The 16,482-nt window shown below is 40.0% G+C and overlaps 1 protein-coding gene across 2 annotated transcripts in view; it reads left to right on the top strand.

Moving 5' to 3' along the window:
* The first annotated feature begins 15,189 nt into the window (after window positions 1–15,189).
* LOC115789189 (disabled homolog 2-interacting protein) overlaps window positions 15,190–16,482 on the top strand; it is a 124,317-nt gene continuing 123,024 nt past the window's right edge. For both annotated transcript variants that reach the window (XM_030742473.1, XM_030742471.1), the window contains exon 1: window positions 15,190–15,424. In XM_030742473.1, coding sequence (XP_030598333.1) covers window positions 15,385–15,424 — 40 coding nt within the window. In that variant the 5' untranslated portion in view covers window positions 15,190–15,384. The remainder of the gene's footprint in view (window positions 15,425–16,482) is intronic.

Below are 16,482 nucleotides of genomic sequence, written 5' to 3'. Positions count from 1 at the left end.
ATGCATCCATCTAGAGACCCAGCCTTGAAAAGGTCATCTCTAACATGTCATGTCAGCATGCTGTAATGGTGTGATGACATGGCTTTGACAGCTAAGCAAGCTCAATTCTAGTGACCAAGCAATCATACATTCAGGGTCAAACAGTTATGTACGCATTATGGACATTTATGTAATGGTAACTGTTTTAGTAACTTTTGATTTTGATGTGACTGTTGTACTTAGTCACAAAGGGAGTGATTTGACTCAACAACAATAAAAACAATAGCTTAACTAAAGCTCACTCAACCTGGATTTGCTATAGACGTTCCTCTTCATGGGTGTATTTAATGATGTGGGGAAGAGCATGCAGTGATGTTGATAGATCAAAAGGAAGCAAGAAAAAAAGCAGTTCAGTCCATTATTATTAACTTAATATGCTCAAAAGTACTGGGTCACCTACACTGTATACTTAGAGGAGCTGCTCAGCCATGGAAACCCAGGCTATGAAGCTCCCAGCACACCACTTTTGGTGCTGATTTTAATGCCAGAGGAGGTCTGGACCTCCGCAGCCAGTGAGTGGTTGGATATCTCAGCTGCTGTGGTTCCTAAACACTTCCACTTTGTGAAAATACTGCTTACAGTTGATTGTGGTATATCTAAAAGGGAAGAAATTTCATTGACTGGCTTTTTGCAATGTTGGCATCCTATTACAGTACCACATTAGAATTCAGCAAACTCTGTGGATCCGTTCTTTCATAAATGTTTGGAAAGGCAGTCTGCATGGCTAGATGCTTGATTTTACACACCTGTGGCAATGGGACTGAACGTACCCAAATTCAAAGATTAGGAGGTATAGCCCATATAGTGCATCAACTAAACACAAACAGATTAATTCATCTTCATAGCACTCATCGATATTTTCACAAGTTTCAGGTTTCTTGACAGAAAAAAACAGAAATGTCGAAATCTTTGCAAATTTATTAAAAAAGAAAAACTGAAATATCACATGGTCTTAAGTATTCAGACCCTTTGCTCAGTTCTGAGTAGAAGCACCCTTTTGAGCTAGTACAGCCATGATTCTTCTTGGGAATGAAGTTTTTTACACCTGGATTTGGGGATCCTCTGCCATTTTTCCTTGCAGATCCTCTCCAGCTCCATCAGGTTGGATGGTGAACGTGGACGGCCATTTTCAGGTCTCTCCAGAAATGCTCAATTGGGTTTAGGTCAGGGCTCTGGCTGGGTCAGTCAAGAATGGTCACAGAGTTGTTGTGAAGCCACTCCTTTGTTACTTTAGCTGTGTGCTTAGGGTCATTGTCTTGTTGGAAGGTGAACCTTTGGCCCAGTCTGAGGTCCTGAGCACTCTGGAAGAGGTTTTCTTCCAGGATATCTCTGTACTTGGCCGCATTCATCTTTCCTTCAGTTGCAACCAGTCGTCTTGTCCGTGCCGCTGAAAAACACCCCTTATAGCATGATGCTGCCATCACCATGTTTCACTGTTGGGATTGCATTGGGCAGGTGATGAGCAGTGCCTGGTTTTCTCCATGTGTTTTTTGGCAAACTCTGTGCGGGCTTTCATATGTCCTGCACTGAGAAGAGGCTTCTGTTGTGCCACTCTGCCATAAAGCCCTGACTGGTGGAGGGCTGCAGTGATAGTTGACTTCGTGGAACTTTCTCCCATCTCCCTATTGCATCTCTGGAGCTCAGCCACAGTGATCTTTGGATTCTTCTTTACCTCTCTCACCAAGGCTCTTTTCCCACGATTGCTCAGTTTGGCTGGATGGCCAAACTAGGAAGAGTTCTGGTCGTCCCAAACTTCTTCCATTTAAGGATTATGGAGACCACTGTGCTCTTAGGAACCTTGAGTGCTGCAGAAATTCTTTTGTAACCTTGGCCACATCTGTGCTTTGCCACAATTCTGTCTCTGAGCTCCTTGGGTAGTTCCTTCAACCTCATGATTCTCATTTGCTCTGATATGCACTCTGAGCTGTGAGGTCTTATATAGACAGGTGTTCGCCTTTCCTAATCAAGTCCAGTTTAATTAAACACAGCTGGGCTCCAGTGAAGGAGTAGAACCATCTCAAAGAGGATCAGAAGAAATGGACAGCATGTGAGTTAAATATGAGTGTCAAAGCAAAGCATCTGAATACTTATGACCATGTGGTATTTCAGTTTTTCTTTTTTAATAAATTTGCAAAAATTTCTACATTTCTTTTTTTTTTCTGTCAAGATAGGGTGCTGAGTGTACATTAATGAGAAATAAAATGAACTTTTTTGATTTTAGCAAATGGCTGCAATGAAACAAAGAGTGAAAATTGTAAAGGGGTCTGAATACTTTCCGTACCCACTGTACATTAATGATGCATGCACTCAAACTGTGGGACTTCACAAAGAAAAAAAGAGAGAGGAAGCCGTGTGACCGACTCGAAAATCAGTCGGAACACTTTTTAGCAGCAATCAGAGTTGTAGAATGATCCATAGCACCCCTAATCAAAGCTGCAGTGACTTCCCTCCTAAAATGATGATAACTGTGCAGATTGCGCTTTACTTGCACATCCGCCACCGAAGGACGAGACAGGCCAGTGCTTCATGCATGGCACAAGGGTTTTTAAAATGAGTATTATCTGCAAAAGCCAATAAACGTGAAGGACTTTGCATCCAAATCGTCAGTGCCATCCGAGGGAAAGAAAAGCACAATATTGCGCGATTTAACAAAATAAGATCAGAGTGCAGAGTACTCTTATTTAGTCATACAATGATAAGTTTTTTCAGCTCAGCTTTGGTATGAACCAGGTGAATTTGTGTCCTGATACTGGAGCTCAGAGGTGAGCAGGTGGAAAAAGCAAACTGTTGAAGGAATGAAAAAAACGGATTCTCAATGCAGAGGATTGACTGTCAAAAATAAAGCGTGGCATAAGAAGTATTGGGGGAAAAAAATGTGATTTGAGTCTCAGTAATAAACAGTATACTGATCCACTTATTGTGAGGTCTTTTTTTATAGTAAAGTCTTAAGCTGTAATTGTGCTGTATACCACGTTTTATTCCTCTCTTTGCTACCAAAGTGTACAAAAAATGTGCAAGTAAAAAGTAATCAACGCGTAGAAGTACAATGAGGCTCGAGTCTTTGAACAAAAGTTTTGATTGTTTTGTTTGTTGTGATGATGTTTGCTGTAGGGTTTCTTTGCAAATACTCGCCTTTCTTTATTGTTTTGTTTCTCACTTTTTGTTTCATCCTTTGTCGTCTTCTGTTTTTCTGTCTTGTTCGGTTCACTTAATCTCTGCTTTCATCACTTTTTGTGTCTTTTCTCCCGTTCCTGTTTGTCTTCTTTATTCGTGCGCCGTGAACCGACGTTATGTGGAAGATGTGAAAAACATAGTGTGACAGCAACTGATGCTCGCTTTAATCACTGCGAGTTTTCTGTGATTTGTAAAGCCAATGTGACTCTTCTTTAACACGTAACAAATTAGACCTGAACAAAACACAAAGAGGAACCAAAAAGAGAAATGTAGAAAATGAATGCAAAACTTAGTGGATACCAGTCTTTACATTTCTCAAGTGTGTTACAGTTCTTGATCCCTGAAAGCTTCCTAAAATCTATATTTTTCTTATTTCTATCCAAGCTTGTTGTGAAGCTTTTACAGCTTCCTTGGGGCCATGGAGCACACTGTGATCCCGAAGGTCTCCGATTTACTGTACACTCACTGACCACTTTATTAGTGACGCCTTGCTAGTTCTGGGTTGGACTCCCTTTTGCCTTAGAACTGTCTTAATTCTCTGTGGCACAGATTCAACAAGGTGCTGCAAACATACTTCAATGATTTTAGTCAATACTGACATGGTAGCATCACAGAGTTGCTGCACATTTGTTGGCTGGGCATCAATAATGTAAGTCTCCTGTTGCCCAAATTTGCTCTATTGGATTGAGATCTGGTGACGTTGGAGGCCATTTGAGTGCAGTGAACTCATTATGCAAGAACCTAGTTTGAAATGATTTGAGCTTCGTGATATTGGTGCATTATCCTGCAGGAAGGAGCCATCAGAAGATAAGTATACTGTGGTCATGAGGGGATGGGCATGATCAGCAACAGTACTCAGTCTGTGATGCTTTCCAATTCTCTTCTTAGCTGACAGCAGTGGCACTGGGCATAGTCTTCCACAGTGTATCCCATCTGCTTCGAGGTCCAATGTATTGTGCATTCTCTTCTTCATACCCTGCTTGTAATGAGTTATTTTCCCATCAGCGCGAAGGAATCTGGCCATTCTCCTCTGACCTTTGACATCAATAAGGCATTTTCACCCAAAGAACTGCCGCTCACTGGATGTTTTCTCTTTTTGGGGCCATCCTCTGTAAACCCTAGAAATGGTTGTGTGGGAAAATCCAAGTAGTTCATCAGTTTTTGAAATACTCTGACCAGCCTGTCTGACATCAACATTCATGCCACCTTCAAATCATTTGAACCACCTTTCTTCCCCATCCTGATGCTCGGATTGAACTCCCGCTGGTTGTCTTGACCATGTTGACATACCTAAATGCACTGAGGTGTGATTAGCTAAGTTGATATTTGTATTATTGAGCGATTGAACAGGTGTATCTAATGAAGTGGCTGGTGAGTGTATATTTCTAAGGCGCACAGTACTGCCAGTACAGGGGGTTCTCCAAAACCAATGACAATTTTTATACTGGTATCAAAAATCATAAAATCCAAGACACACATTCAACAAGTTAACATGGCTCTTTGACTCTTGTAACTAAACCAGTGCTTACATCTGGGACAAAAGCTATCATCTTAACTAAATAATCAGAGAATGAAAAAGATACATTACAGCTTACTGCAACATTACTGCATTCTGCATTCTACTCAGTTAACTGCTTCATTATAAAACTTGCCAAATGAGTTTCTGGATGCTTTAAAGCTATAAAACAGCAACAATGTTTGCTAGCATTTAGTCAGGCTAGCTTGTATGCTGTACTATTGCTAGCCAGTTTCTTAGACCCTTATGTACCATCTCCAGCATTACTGAGTTATTTTAGTGCTGGTAGCTACAAGATCTGTAATGAACTTACTGAACTGACTGAAAAAATTACACCGACTGGGAAGGTTTGCTTCAGGTTATGTAAAGTGATTCATTTGTGACTCTCTGGCATCTGGAGTCTCATCTCCACTCTTTTAATATTTTAGTCATCTGAATGTACAGTAGGCTACGGTCACTCTTCAGATAAATTATTACACTTTGACTGAGCTTGGAACATGAATAATTGGATGAGAGGGTGGTTAAGATAATTAAATAATTAATGATCACAACAAAGCCACAGATTATACTCCAGTCCCTGCTCAAAACCAGTGTCCCAGAATCTGCTCCTGGCAGTACTGTACTGCATACAAGACTACAGGCACTGTCTCAGGGAAAAGTAGTTCAAGTTACAGCCAATGTTACAGAGTCATTATTGCTACCAGACACTATCACCGATACTGTCAGTTTGAGCTGTCCTTAAAACTCGAGTCCTATGAGGCAGGCAGAGGGGAGACTCACAGAGAGATAAACAGACAGACGTGAAAACACAGGAACAGAGAAGCAGACAGACAGACAGGGTGCTGCATTGAGTTGAGAGGTGTGAGGATGTTCGATAAGCCATTATCACTCCACTTGGAGGACAACTGGCCCTTTCTTTCTCTCTCTCTTTTCCAACTCACCACTTTTCTTAACGCAGCCATTTTTTTTCCCTTTGTCTGTCTAATCTTTGGGAACCAAACATTTGGTATGCAAGCAGCAGGATGATATGATCTGACACTGACTGATGTGCTGCTAATGCCTGCTCTGTTTTAGTCAATGACTGCTAATTTATCAGGACTACTACAGCTATTGTGTGCTGATGGCCCAACACAGCATTAAAGATGGCGACCAGAATAACCGCAACAACAGATAAGGGACCTCAGTGATTGCTGTGTGTGCTATTCATTTGTTTTTTTGTAACACCACCATTTTTTTTAAAACCATTCTTCTTTGGTATCAATGCTGTGATTTATTTTTTATTTTTTTTTTAGTCAGGATTTTATCTGCCTTGAATTATTTGCTCTGTGTCTGTGTCCCTTGTATCGCTCTCTTTCTCAGCAGACCCATTTCTTGCTTCCTCAGGAGAGGTGCTCTGCGTCATCCAGGGGCCATCTCCTGCGTCGCACCATCAGCGTCCCGGTGGAAACCCAGTTTCCAGAATTCCACAGCCAGCTGTCCACTGAGAGCGGTGAGTAGCCGGAGGATATACCTCTGCAGTGTTCGCGATACACGCACATATGCATTCATACACATGTACATGTTGAAACTACTTTAGTTGCTTTCTATAAGCCATTTAGTTAAAGTACAGTTATTGATAATTATGGATATTTAAAACAGGATCTGTTAATATGTTAGGTACAAACAGTTGCTGCTCTACTTATTTCAGTCTTCTGTGTCCAAAGCTGTTGCATTTCAGTGCTGAACTTTCTTTGTACTCCTCTGTGATCTAACCAGTCACACAACTAATACAGGCAAGTGAGCCTTGAGCTGCTTACATGCCTGCTTTATATCCACTAGATGGAGAGCTTGCTGCTTTATAGCGCTGCTCTGCACTTATGCTGTCACATTTTAACCCCTAAGAGAGACAATGAAAAGTTCTTTGCAAGTGCTGCAGTTCCAGTGAACTTTTTCTGTTGCTTTTATGTGATAATAGCGTGTTGAATACTTTCTAAAGGTGCAAGTGGATACGTGTGTCACTAAAAGCTGGAGTCTGTGGTTGTGTTGAGGATTAGCACTTACGATCACTCCAAATGATCACGTTTCCACTGATTCTGTGCTGGTGTGGAGTCAGCTCTGCCTCGGTGCCTTTTGAGAATAAACTCAGGAGTTTCAGGATCAGGGCCATGATTACTCCAGATACTTTATGCTCAAATTTTTAGTTCAGTGATTTTTTTTTTCCTTCCTTATCCACCTGTTTGAGACTTGGAGTTCAAGGCCTGGTTGATATGGAGTGAAATTTGCAGCTTTGACCAACCATCACCATTAGAGGGAGCCATTTAATTCCTTTTTAACATTTAACTCCAATTCAAAGCACTTAAAAACGTTTTTCCCAGACTTGGTCAGTTTTGTGGGCAGGGTTGGGCTCCTCTAATGACTGGATGTTGGATTTAGTAACTGCGCTCTTACATGTGCGAAATATTATTGTTCATATTCTTATTTACTTTTATACTGCATTGGTACTGCATTGAACGCACAGCCTAAACACCTCATGCTGGTCTCCTTATGCACTGTGCACCTTTGTTTTCCCTCTGAAGAGATGATTATATTTACATGTAAAACAGAGACATTACATTTTGTTTCAGTGGATATTAATGTGTTTATTTCAATCTTCTTTTTACTGCAGCTACTCCAAGGCCATTGGTTCTTAACACAAGTTTAATCACAGTTAAAGGATCAGGTTACATTAGAGAGCATAGCTTTAAAACAAAGTGTGACTCAAGTGTCTTTTCAGTTATTTTGTATTCTCAGCTAAAATGTTTTAAATATTTTAAATTTTCTTCTTTCTGGGACTCTGTTCTTGACTCATATCTTTAACCTTTACCGCCTGAGTAAGGCCACATTATTGTTGTTAGTATAATGAGGGCTAGATAATGTGACAAGCAGAAAGGTCTTTCTGTCTCCTCAATGTTATGGCTGACAGCCAGGATCCTGTGCATAGCAGATTCTTTTTTTTTTTTTTGGCTGGAGGAAACATCTCACAAACACACCATAATAAAAATCAGAAGAGTTTTGCAATATGAGTATTCCATTTTTGTGTCATTTATACTGATTGATTCAAGCGATGACATGATAATGAGAAATCAGCATAAGGCACATGATTATACTGCATCTCGGTGATTAGGTTGATTTTGTTTGGGAGGAGATGGAGGCTAAAAGAATAAATAGTCTGTCGGCTTCTCCCATAATTACAGGGTACCTTTGCAACTTTGCCAGTGACAATCAAAAACATTTCCATGATGATTATGTAACACAGTCGCTGAACTGCTGATTCGCATTTCCATAGTCAACATAATCTATTCTGAGTGTTACGCAGAATGCATTACAATACATTAATATATTACTGTAGCAGTTATTATGTCAGAAATTAAAATGTAACCTCACACTGTATACTGCTGTGTTACCTTGAAGGTATTTAGGCAAATTAATCTTCTTATTCTTTAATAGTATTGCCATGTTGCAAAGATTTTGACTTCAACAACATCTAACCAATGCATTCATCCATTTTCTTAGCTGCTTGTCCAATCCAGGGTGACGGTGGGCTGGAACCTGTGCTAGCTGTCATAGGGCAGACCCTGGATAATCGTTCACACCAGTGGCCAATTTAGACTCATCAGTTAACCTAAAATGCATGTTTTTGAACTGTGGGAGGGAACAAGAGGGAACCCAAGCAGGCACAGAGAGAACAAACTCCACAGAAAGCCCCCAACCAGGAAGCAGGTTCCAACCAGCTTCTAAAACATCAGGAAAAGTGATGGAATAATAGATGACAGAACACACAACTTTTTTTTTTTAATTATTTCATGTTTGATAGCCTGTATAGATGGCAAACAACTTAAGAGAGACCCTTGTTTTCACTAAATATAGTTTTTGTACATTTGACTACATAAAAAAACTAGAACATGCCAGAACATGTCTTTACAAATAAAATTTTAGACATTAGAGAAAAAATTATTCATAACCATCTCAAAGATTATTCTTCATGTTCGGCTGCTTTCAGCACTGCTGGTATTTGTTTAGACTCTTTTGCTCCAGTTGATCTTTCAGAGTTAACTTCAATAGTTACTTCCTCCAAACCAGCAACATGTTTATTAGATCCCATTCCTACTAGACTGTTCAAAGAAGTCTTTCCAATTATTGATGCTTCAATCTTAAAAATGATCAATCAGTCTTTATTAGTTGGCTATGTACCACAGACCTTCAAGGTGGCTGTAATTAAACCTCTGCTTAAAAAGCCATCACTTGACCCAGCTGTCTTAGCTAATTATAGGCCAATCTCCAACCTTCCTTTTCTCTCAAAGATTCTTGAAAGAGTAGTTGTAAAACAGCTAACTGATCATCTGCAGAGGAACGGTTTATTTGAAGAGTTTCAGTCAGGTTTCAGAATTCATCACAGTACAGAAACAGCATTAGTGAAGGTTACAAATGATCTTCTTAGAGCCTCTGACAGTGGAATCATCTCTGTTCTTGTCCTGTTGGACCTCAGTGCAGCTTTTGATACTGTTGACCATAACATTTTATTACAGAGATTAGAGCTTGCTATAGGTATTAAAGGTACTGCACTGCAGTGGTTTGAATCATATTTATCTCATAGACTCCAATTTGTTCATATAAATGGGGAGTCTTCTTCACACACTAAGGTTAATTATGGAGTTCCACAGGGTTCTGTGCTAGGACCAATTTTATTTACATTATACATGCTTCCCTTAGGCAGTATTATTAGAAAGCACTGCATCAATTTTCATTGTTATGCAGATGATACTCAGCTTTACCTATCAATGAAGCCAGATGACACACATCAATTAGTTAAACTGCAGGAATGTCTTAAAGATATTAAGGCCTGGATGACCTCTAATTTCCTGCTTCTAAATTCAGATAAAACTGAAATTCTTGTTCTCGGCCCCACAAATCTTAGAAACATGGTGTCTAACCAGATACTTACTCTGGATGGCATTACTTTGGCCTCCAGTAACACTGTGAGAAATCTTGGAGTCATTTTTGACCAGGATATGTCCTTCAATGCACATATTAAACAAATATGTAGGACCGCTTTTTTGCATTTGCGCAATATTTCTAAAATTAGAAACATCCTTTCTCAGAGTGATGCTGAAAAGCTAATTCATGCATTTATTACTTCTAGGCTGGATTATTGTAATTCATTATTATCAGGCTGTCCTAAAAGCTTCCTGAAAAGCCTTCAGCTGATCCAAAATGCTGCAGCTAGAGTACTGACAGGGACTAGAAAGAGAGAGCATATTTCTCCCATATTGGCTTCTCTTCATTGGCTCCCTGTTAAATCTAGAATAGAATTTAAAATTCTTCTCCTCACATACAAGGTCTTGAATAATCAGGCACCATCTTATCTCAAAGACCTCATAGTACCACATCACCCCAACAGAGCACTTCGCTCTCAGACTGCTGGCTTACTTGTGGTTCCTAGGATACTTAAGAGTAGAATGGGAGGCAGAGCCTTCAGCTTTCAGGCCCCTCTTCTGTGGAACCAGCTTCCAGCTTGGATTCGGGAGACAGACACCCTCTCTATTTTTAAGATTAGGCTTAAAACTTTCCTTTATGATAAAGCTTATAGTTAGGGCTGGATCAGGTGACCCTGAACCATCCCTTAGTTATGCTGCTATAGGCCTAGTCTGCTGGGGGGTTCACATAATGCACTGTTTCTCATTCACCTTATTTACTTTGTTTATACTCCACTCTGCATTTAATCATTAATTGATATTAATCTCTGGCTCTCTTCCACAGCATGTCTTTCTCTCCCCTCAGCCCAACCGGTCGCGGCAGATGACTGCCCCTCCCTGAGCCTGGTTCTGCTGGAGGTTTCTTCCTGTTAAAAGGGAGTTTTTCCTTTCCACTGTCACCAAGTGCTTGCTCATAGGGGGTCGTTTTGACTGTTGGGTTTTCTCTGTATTATTGTAGGGTCTTTACCCACAATACAAAGCGCCTTGAGGCGACAGTTTGTTGTGATTTGGCGCTATATAAATAAAATTGAATTGAATTGAATTGAGATTTAGATTTAAAGTTTTTATCACTTTCATACTCAGTAATATAGTTAAACTAATAAAGTTTATATGCTGCCAAGTATTTTGGTGTTTTTACACATGAATGCGACAGTAATTCGATGCATGAATAAACAGCCTTTAATAAGACTCCAGATTTTCTGCAGCTTGTGAGTTATGAGTAAGTTCATGTGTGGATGATGCGTTTAAATACAGAGATGTTTGCTACGTTGGTGAGTTAGCTAAAAAGATTAAGCCACAATGAACAGCATTGCTCTCATTTTGCTTTTCATACTCTGATGGCTTAACTCACACTTGTTTGACTTAATTTAGGACATGGGTATGATTACTACCCTGAAAAGAATAAGCAGAAGAAAATGGATGCCTGGGTGGATGGCTGGATGGATGGTATGATTACTATATTCTGTCACAGTAAACGTACCTGTTGCACTTGAAAATCCATTAGCCAACAGAACGGCTTGTCTTTTGGCCAACTTCTTATCCAAGTTGGACACATTAACTCCCATCATCTGCATAGATATGAAACATCTTTTAAAGACAGGTTTTGTGGTGTTTGCAGGCTTTGCCTGATTGTCAGCTGTGTAGCGTTAGTGGATCTGCTTTGCACACGTGTGTTTGCAACCATGCCGCTCATTTTGTCACTATAAAAGCTAAAATGAACTGTTGTGCCTATAACTTATGTATAGCACATGTAGTATGGGACAGGTCCATGATATCCCATACTATGTGTTGTAGCGAGTGAATCAACTGAAAGAGAATGCACAATATGTCTACACCATTATTATGTAAAAGGGCATAGTGCTGTTTTTGCTAGCAGGGTACATTTGGAATTGGATTTAGCAATCAACTGCAATTTACATTTTAGATCCAAATCATCATTTTCTAAACACACTAAATGGATACTACTGCAAAATTAATGTAAGTCTTTAAATGTAAATTTGAAATGTTTTTTTGTGAACCGCTAGTTATGATAAAAAAAAAATAAAAAATTCATGATGTTATCTTCTGAAGTGCAGATGTCCAGCAGAAACATGATGGTCTCCCAAACTGAGTGGAAAGTAATGTAATCGTAAATGACTCAATTTTATTAAATATCAAACGTTTTCTCATACAGGGGCAAAAACAAGTGCCACATCAAAAATGAATCACTTCAAAAACCAAATTGACAGAAGGGTTTCTAAATTTATTCCTAAAGCAAGTAGTAATGTGTGCTCTAATCCCCACAGCAGTGTGCAACCTTTAAAGCTGCATTGTGTGTGTGTTTCACACCTGTATCATTTTCTAATCTTGATCCACATCACAACACTACAAACACTCAACACCATCTTTTTTTTAACTAAATTATTCATCGGCATAGGTCCCAACTGCTCTTGTCCTTGTGTGACACGGGCTCTAAATAAGCAGTGTGATGAATAAAAACTTCACTTTGATGAATAGGAATCTACCGCGAATCAGAGCGCGCTCTCATCTCATCCTCAGACTGAATAGCGAGTGGCTGCCGCCTCTATTCTTTTGAACTCGTCAAGGTTTCGGCACAAACACGCATAAGAGCGAGAACCTTGTTATGCTCCCACCAGAACAACTGAGCTTAATTTTATGGAGGTGAAAGTTTTAGCTTTAGAAGAGTTCTCAACTTTTGGTTCTCGGGCATATGCTGCCCTATTTTCCTCCTCTTTTTTCTTGCTGTAAGCTGTAACATTTAGATAGGATTAAATAGATCTGGATAACTGACCAAAGGCTGCTGAATGATTTATACAAGCCTTACAGCCCAAATACTGCCTCACGTGTGCTTCAAGTCATTTTTCTTCACAGAATGTAGAATTACAATAAGCTGCTATTAACTAAAAATGATAGCTTGCACGACATTGTGCCACTTAGGCTCGTCTATCTTGCTATTGCACTGCTAAGTATTTGATTATTTTGCCTTAAATTAAAACCATCTCAAATATGGTGGAGATATAACTTATCAGAAACTTGAGATAGTTGAGATTAATGGCTCCATTTGGCTGGGTTGCTTTGCTGAGAGGATAGTACAGAAACATTTGCAGTGTGTCTGCTGACTCATCCTGTTGATGATGAGCTGTACAATCACTGCAACAGAAACGGGCACATATGCACTCACCAGCTACTTTGTTAGATACACCTGTTTAGCTGCTTGTAAATGCAAATGTCTGACCAGCCAATCAAATGGCAGCAACTCAGTGCATTTAGGCATGTAGACACGGTCAAGATGACCTGCTAAAGTTCAAAACAAGCATCAGATTCTGCAGACTTTGTGAAGGCCTTGGCTGCTCATTTATCTGACCATTTCAGAGGATTGTTTGTTAAGCCACTGAACACAGACCTACTGTATGAATGACTGAAGCATAAAAAGTGCAACAAACTCAAAGAAGGAACCAGTGTTGCGTCTACACATGACAGATGACTTAGCGAAAAAAAAAAAAAATTTGAAATTGTATCTTTTGTTGGTTTGTTACTAGCAGTTTGCAACAAAAACGTATCATTACCTCACCCACAGAGGTATTTGCATTTGTCTGGCCCCAACAACATATGATTTCATTTTGAAGGTCAAAGGTCAAGGTCACCAAAAATTTTCCAAATTTTTTCATCTATTGCAATGAAATTTGATGCTCAGGTATAAACAGTTACTGTTGATAATTCATTTACTTTTTCTATTTTAAATTAAAATACAATAATGCAAAGTGACCTTCAAACACATATACACATATACAATTCAAATGTTTGTTTTTCTTTTTTTTTTTATTTAGTTTTTTTAAGAGGATGCTATTAGGGAACTTAATACAATATATCCAGACTATATATGCCATTATCTGGTCAAGTGGGTCTCATTTTTTTTTTATAAAAATATAAAATCATTCAGTTTTTTAAGCCAGTAGAATAAATTTGACCCTACTGAGTGCCCTTCAAGTTTATTTTGTGGGTTATTTATTTATTTATTTTGGTTGAATCTATGAAAAATGCCAAAGATAAGACAGTTTGATAGACATAAAATAGCATTTTTGCATCAACATTCCTTCCTGAAGAGCTATTAGCAGAAAACATGGCATATTTCTGCATAGCGTGCAGTGTTCCCTTAAAAAATGTGAGGAAATTGACAAGTGCAGGACAAAAGAAGAAGCAAGATGAACAGATGAACAGTATCTGAAAGTCATGTCCTTAGGGAAAAAAAAAAAAACATCCAGCAACAACCTGACACAGGATCTGAGAGATGCATCTGGGCCCTTCAGCTGATCCGTTTACTGTTCACTGAAGCCTCATCTGAAAAGGTCTCAGTGGAAGGGTGGCTGTCAGAAACCATTTGTAAGGAAGGGAAACAGGGAGAAAAGGCTGAGGTATGCTAAATTACACAAGAATTAGACTAAATATCAGTGGCAACAAGTCTTATGGATCCAAATTTGAAAGTTTTGGTTCCAGTCGTCATCGGTATGCACAGAAGAAGTGAGGAAAGCGGTACGTCAGAGAGCGTCTACAGCCTGAAAACATGGGCTGCGTTTCATCCAGTGATGTTGGGGATCATGTGAAAACTGATGGAATTATGGAAGCAGAAGAATGCAGTCAGATTTGTCAATTGCGTACTTGGTGATGCGTGATTGGCTATTCTGCAACATAGTTTTTTGCTTGAACCAATCAGCGGTGGCCTATTGGAAAGTCTTCAGCACCAGAACAATCCAGCATCAGTGATCGCAATAACAGTTCAATTAAATGACAATTAAAAAGCATCCTGTCAGGCTGAACATGTTTTTGACCTGGAAGGTGGACAACACAATCAGCTTGTTGTCGAGGTGAGTAGTCAGCCTCAGCCTAGGCAGCCCCAGACCCCCAGCCTTCACCTTACTTACTAACCTCAGCATTGCTGAAGCAGTGTGGGATCATTGCAACATCTTTAAACTTTTCGTCTCGCTAAACAGCCCAAGATTCATTTTACCGTCATGGAAAAGAAGAAGAAGGGGATTGTAAAGTTTGGTAACGCCAAAAATGTTATACATGGTTTTGACAGTGTTCCATTTTTATTTGTATGTTTGTAGGTCTTAAAGATGTTTTTTTAAAAGCAGTCATTTACTTTGCCCACTCGTTCACAGTTAACTGCTGAGCTACCTGCTGTTAAGTTTGTAACAGTAAGAGTTTGTAAGAGTTTTTTTTTTAAATGATGTGAAAGAATACATATAAAATGTAATACTGATCAAAGTGGAAACACTCCCAAAACTCCCTCCACCCATCTCTCTCTCTCTCTCTCTCTCTCTCTCTCTCTCTCTCCATGTGGAAACTGCTCTTTTCCCTCCTCCCTCCCATTCTGTGCTCTCTCTCTCTCTCTCTCTCTCTCACTCCCTGCTCTCCAGAGAAGGGCTCAGTCAGACAGATGTAACACAGCGGCAGAAGCCTGAGCTGAGCTGGCAGGCTGCAGGGGCCAGACCAGCGGCTCTGACTGGGGAGAACAGCAGAGCAGAGAGCAGACACGGCAGCGGCAGAGGAGATAAAACAGCACTTGTAGTTGTAGTTCCAGTAGTTGCAGTTGAGTTATCGAGTTAACTTTGCCTCAGGATATGGGTGTGTTGATCTGGGCGCTCAGCACCCTGTGAATTTAACATGGACCCTGACACCAGCACCCATCCAGAGGCACAACATGGTAAGTGGGAGGAAAAGAAGAGAAATGATGGAAGTGATACTTTTTTTTTGGGGGGGGGGGGCATATGTAAAAGAGAGTTATGTCACATGGTTTTCCTGTTAACTTGCGGCGATTATGTCTATTATCTTCACTTGGCACTTAAGCTGTTGACTAGGGCCTCTGTGGTCAGTGATGAACAGGACGTCAGTCTGTTCTTTGGGGTGGGGGGTTAAAGGGTGAAGGGCGTTACATGGCAATGTGATGAAATCAGCTGCCTGCTGAAGACGTTTTGGTTTAATGACCTTTTGGGCATTACTTCAGCAGGATTAGGCTTTGGCTTTGTTGTATCTAAGCAAGTTCAGAGCTCTATGTTGAATGGATTCTCTGTGGGATCTGCCTTCAATTGCTGACTGATTTTGGTATGAGCTTCATAGAGTAGGTAGCTCTCCTCTTGGTCTTTGAATAGAATAATTAAATGTGGAATATGTGAGGTCCGTGGGTGGACCTTTTTTTTTTTTTTTTTTTTTCTCACAAATGCACTGAGATGATTTTATGGTTATTTGAATCTGAATATTTGTAGGCTGTATAGTGGTTGTACCATGTGGGTGTTTGTGTTAGAGACACAAAGCAGCAGGAACAAATGAAAGCAGGAGACAGAGGGAATGAGAAAGAGAAAGAGTTATGTACACAAATAAATCCAGGGGGATTGAGACTGCACTGTAGGCCAGTGAGTGCTCACTCTCTCTCTCTCTCTCCCCCTCATTTTCCGCTGCCTCTTATTTTTTCTTCCACCACTCCAAATGTTAGAGCCTAAACTAGATAGTTAAAAGCATGGGGGAAAAAAATGGTGTATTATTAACTGGGCCAGAAAAGACGATGTTTTGTCTTCATGACCAACGGGAAGGACTCTGCTGTGCTGCCGATGAAGAATGCGGTTAACGGAATGAGTCAACAGAGAGCATATTTCCAAGAGACCATAGTTTCTGTTTGCCAGCGTCTAAGCCACATTGCTTTATGCACTGGGCTGTCTGCCATGATGGAGAAGGAAAGACAAAGAAAAAGGGAAAGAAAACTGTTAG

Source organism: Archocentrus centrarchus, chromosome 12 (genome assembly GCF_007364275.1).
Source record: "Archocentrus centrarchus isolate MPI-CPG fArcCen1 chromosome 12, fArcCen1, whole genome shotgun sequence".
Taxonomy (NCBI): Eukaryota; Metazoa; Chordata; class Actinopteri; order Cichliformes; family Cichlidae; genus Archocentrus; species Archocentrus centrarchus.
Note: the sequence above shows the minus strand (reverse complement) of the source record. Positions and strands in the feature narration are given on the sequence as shown.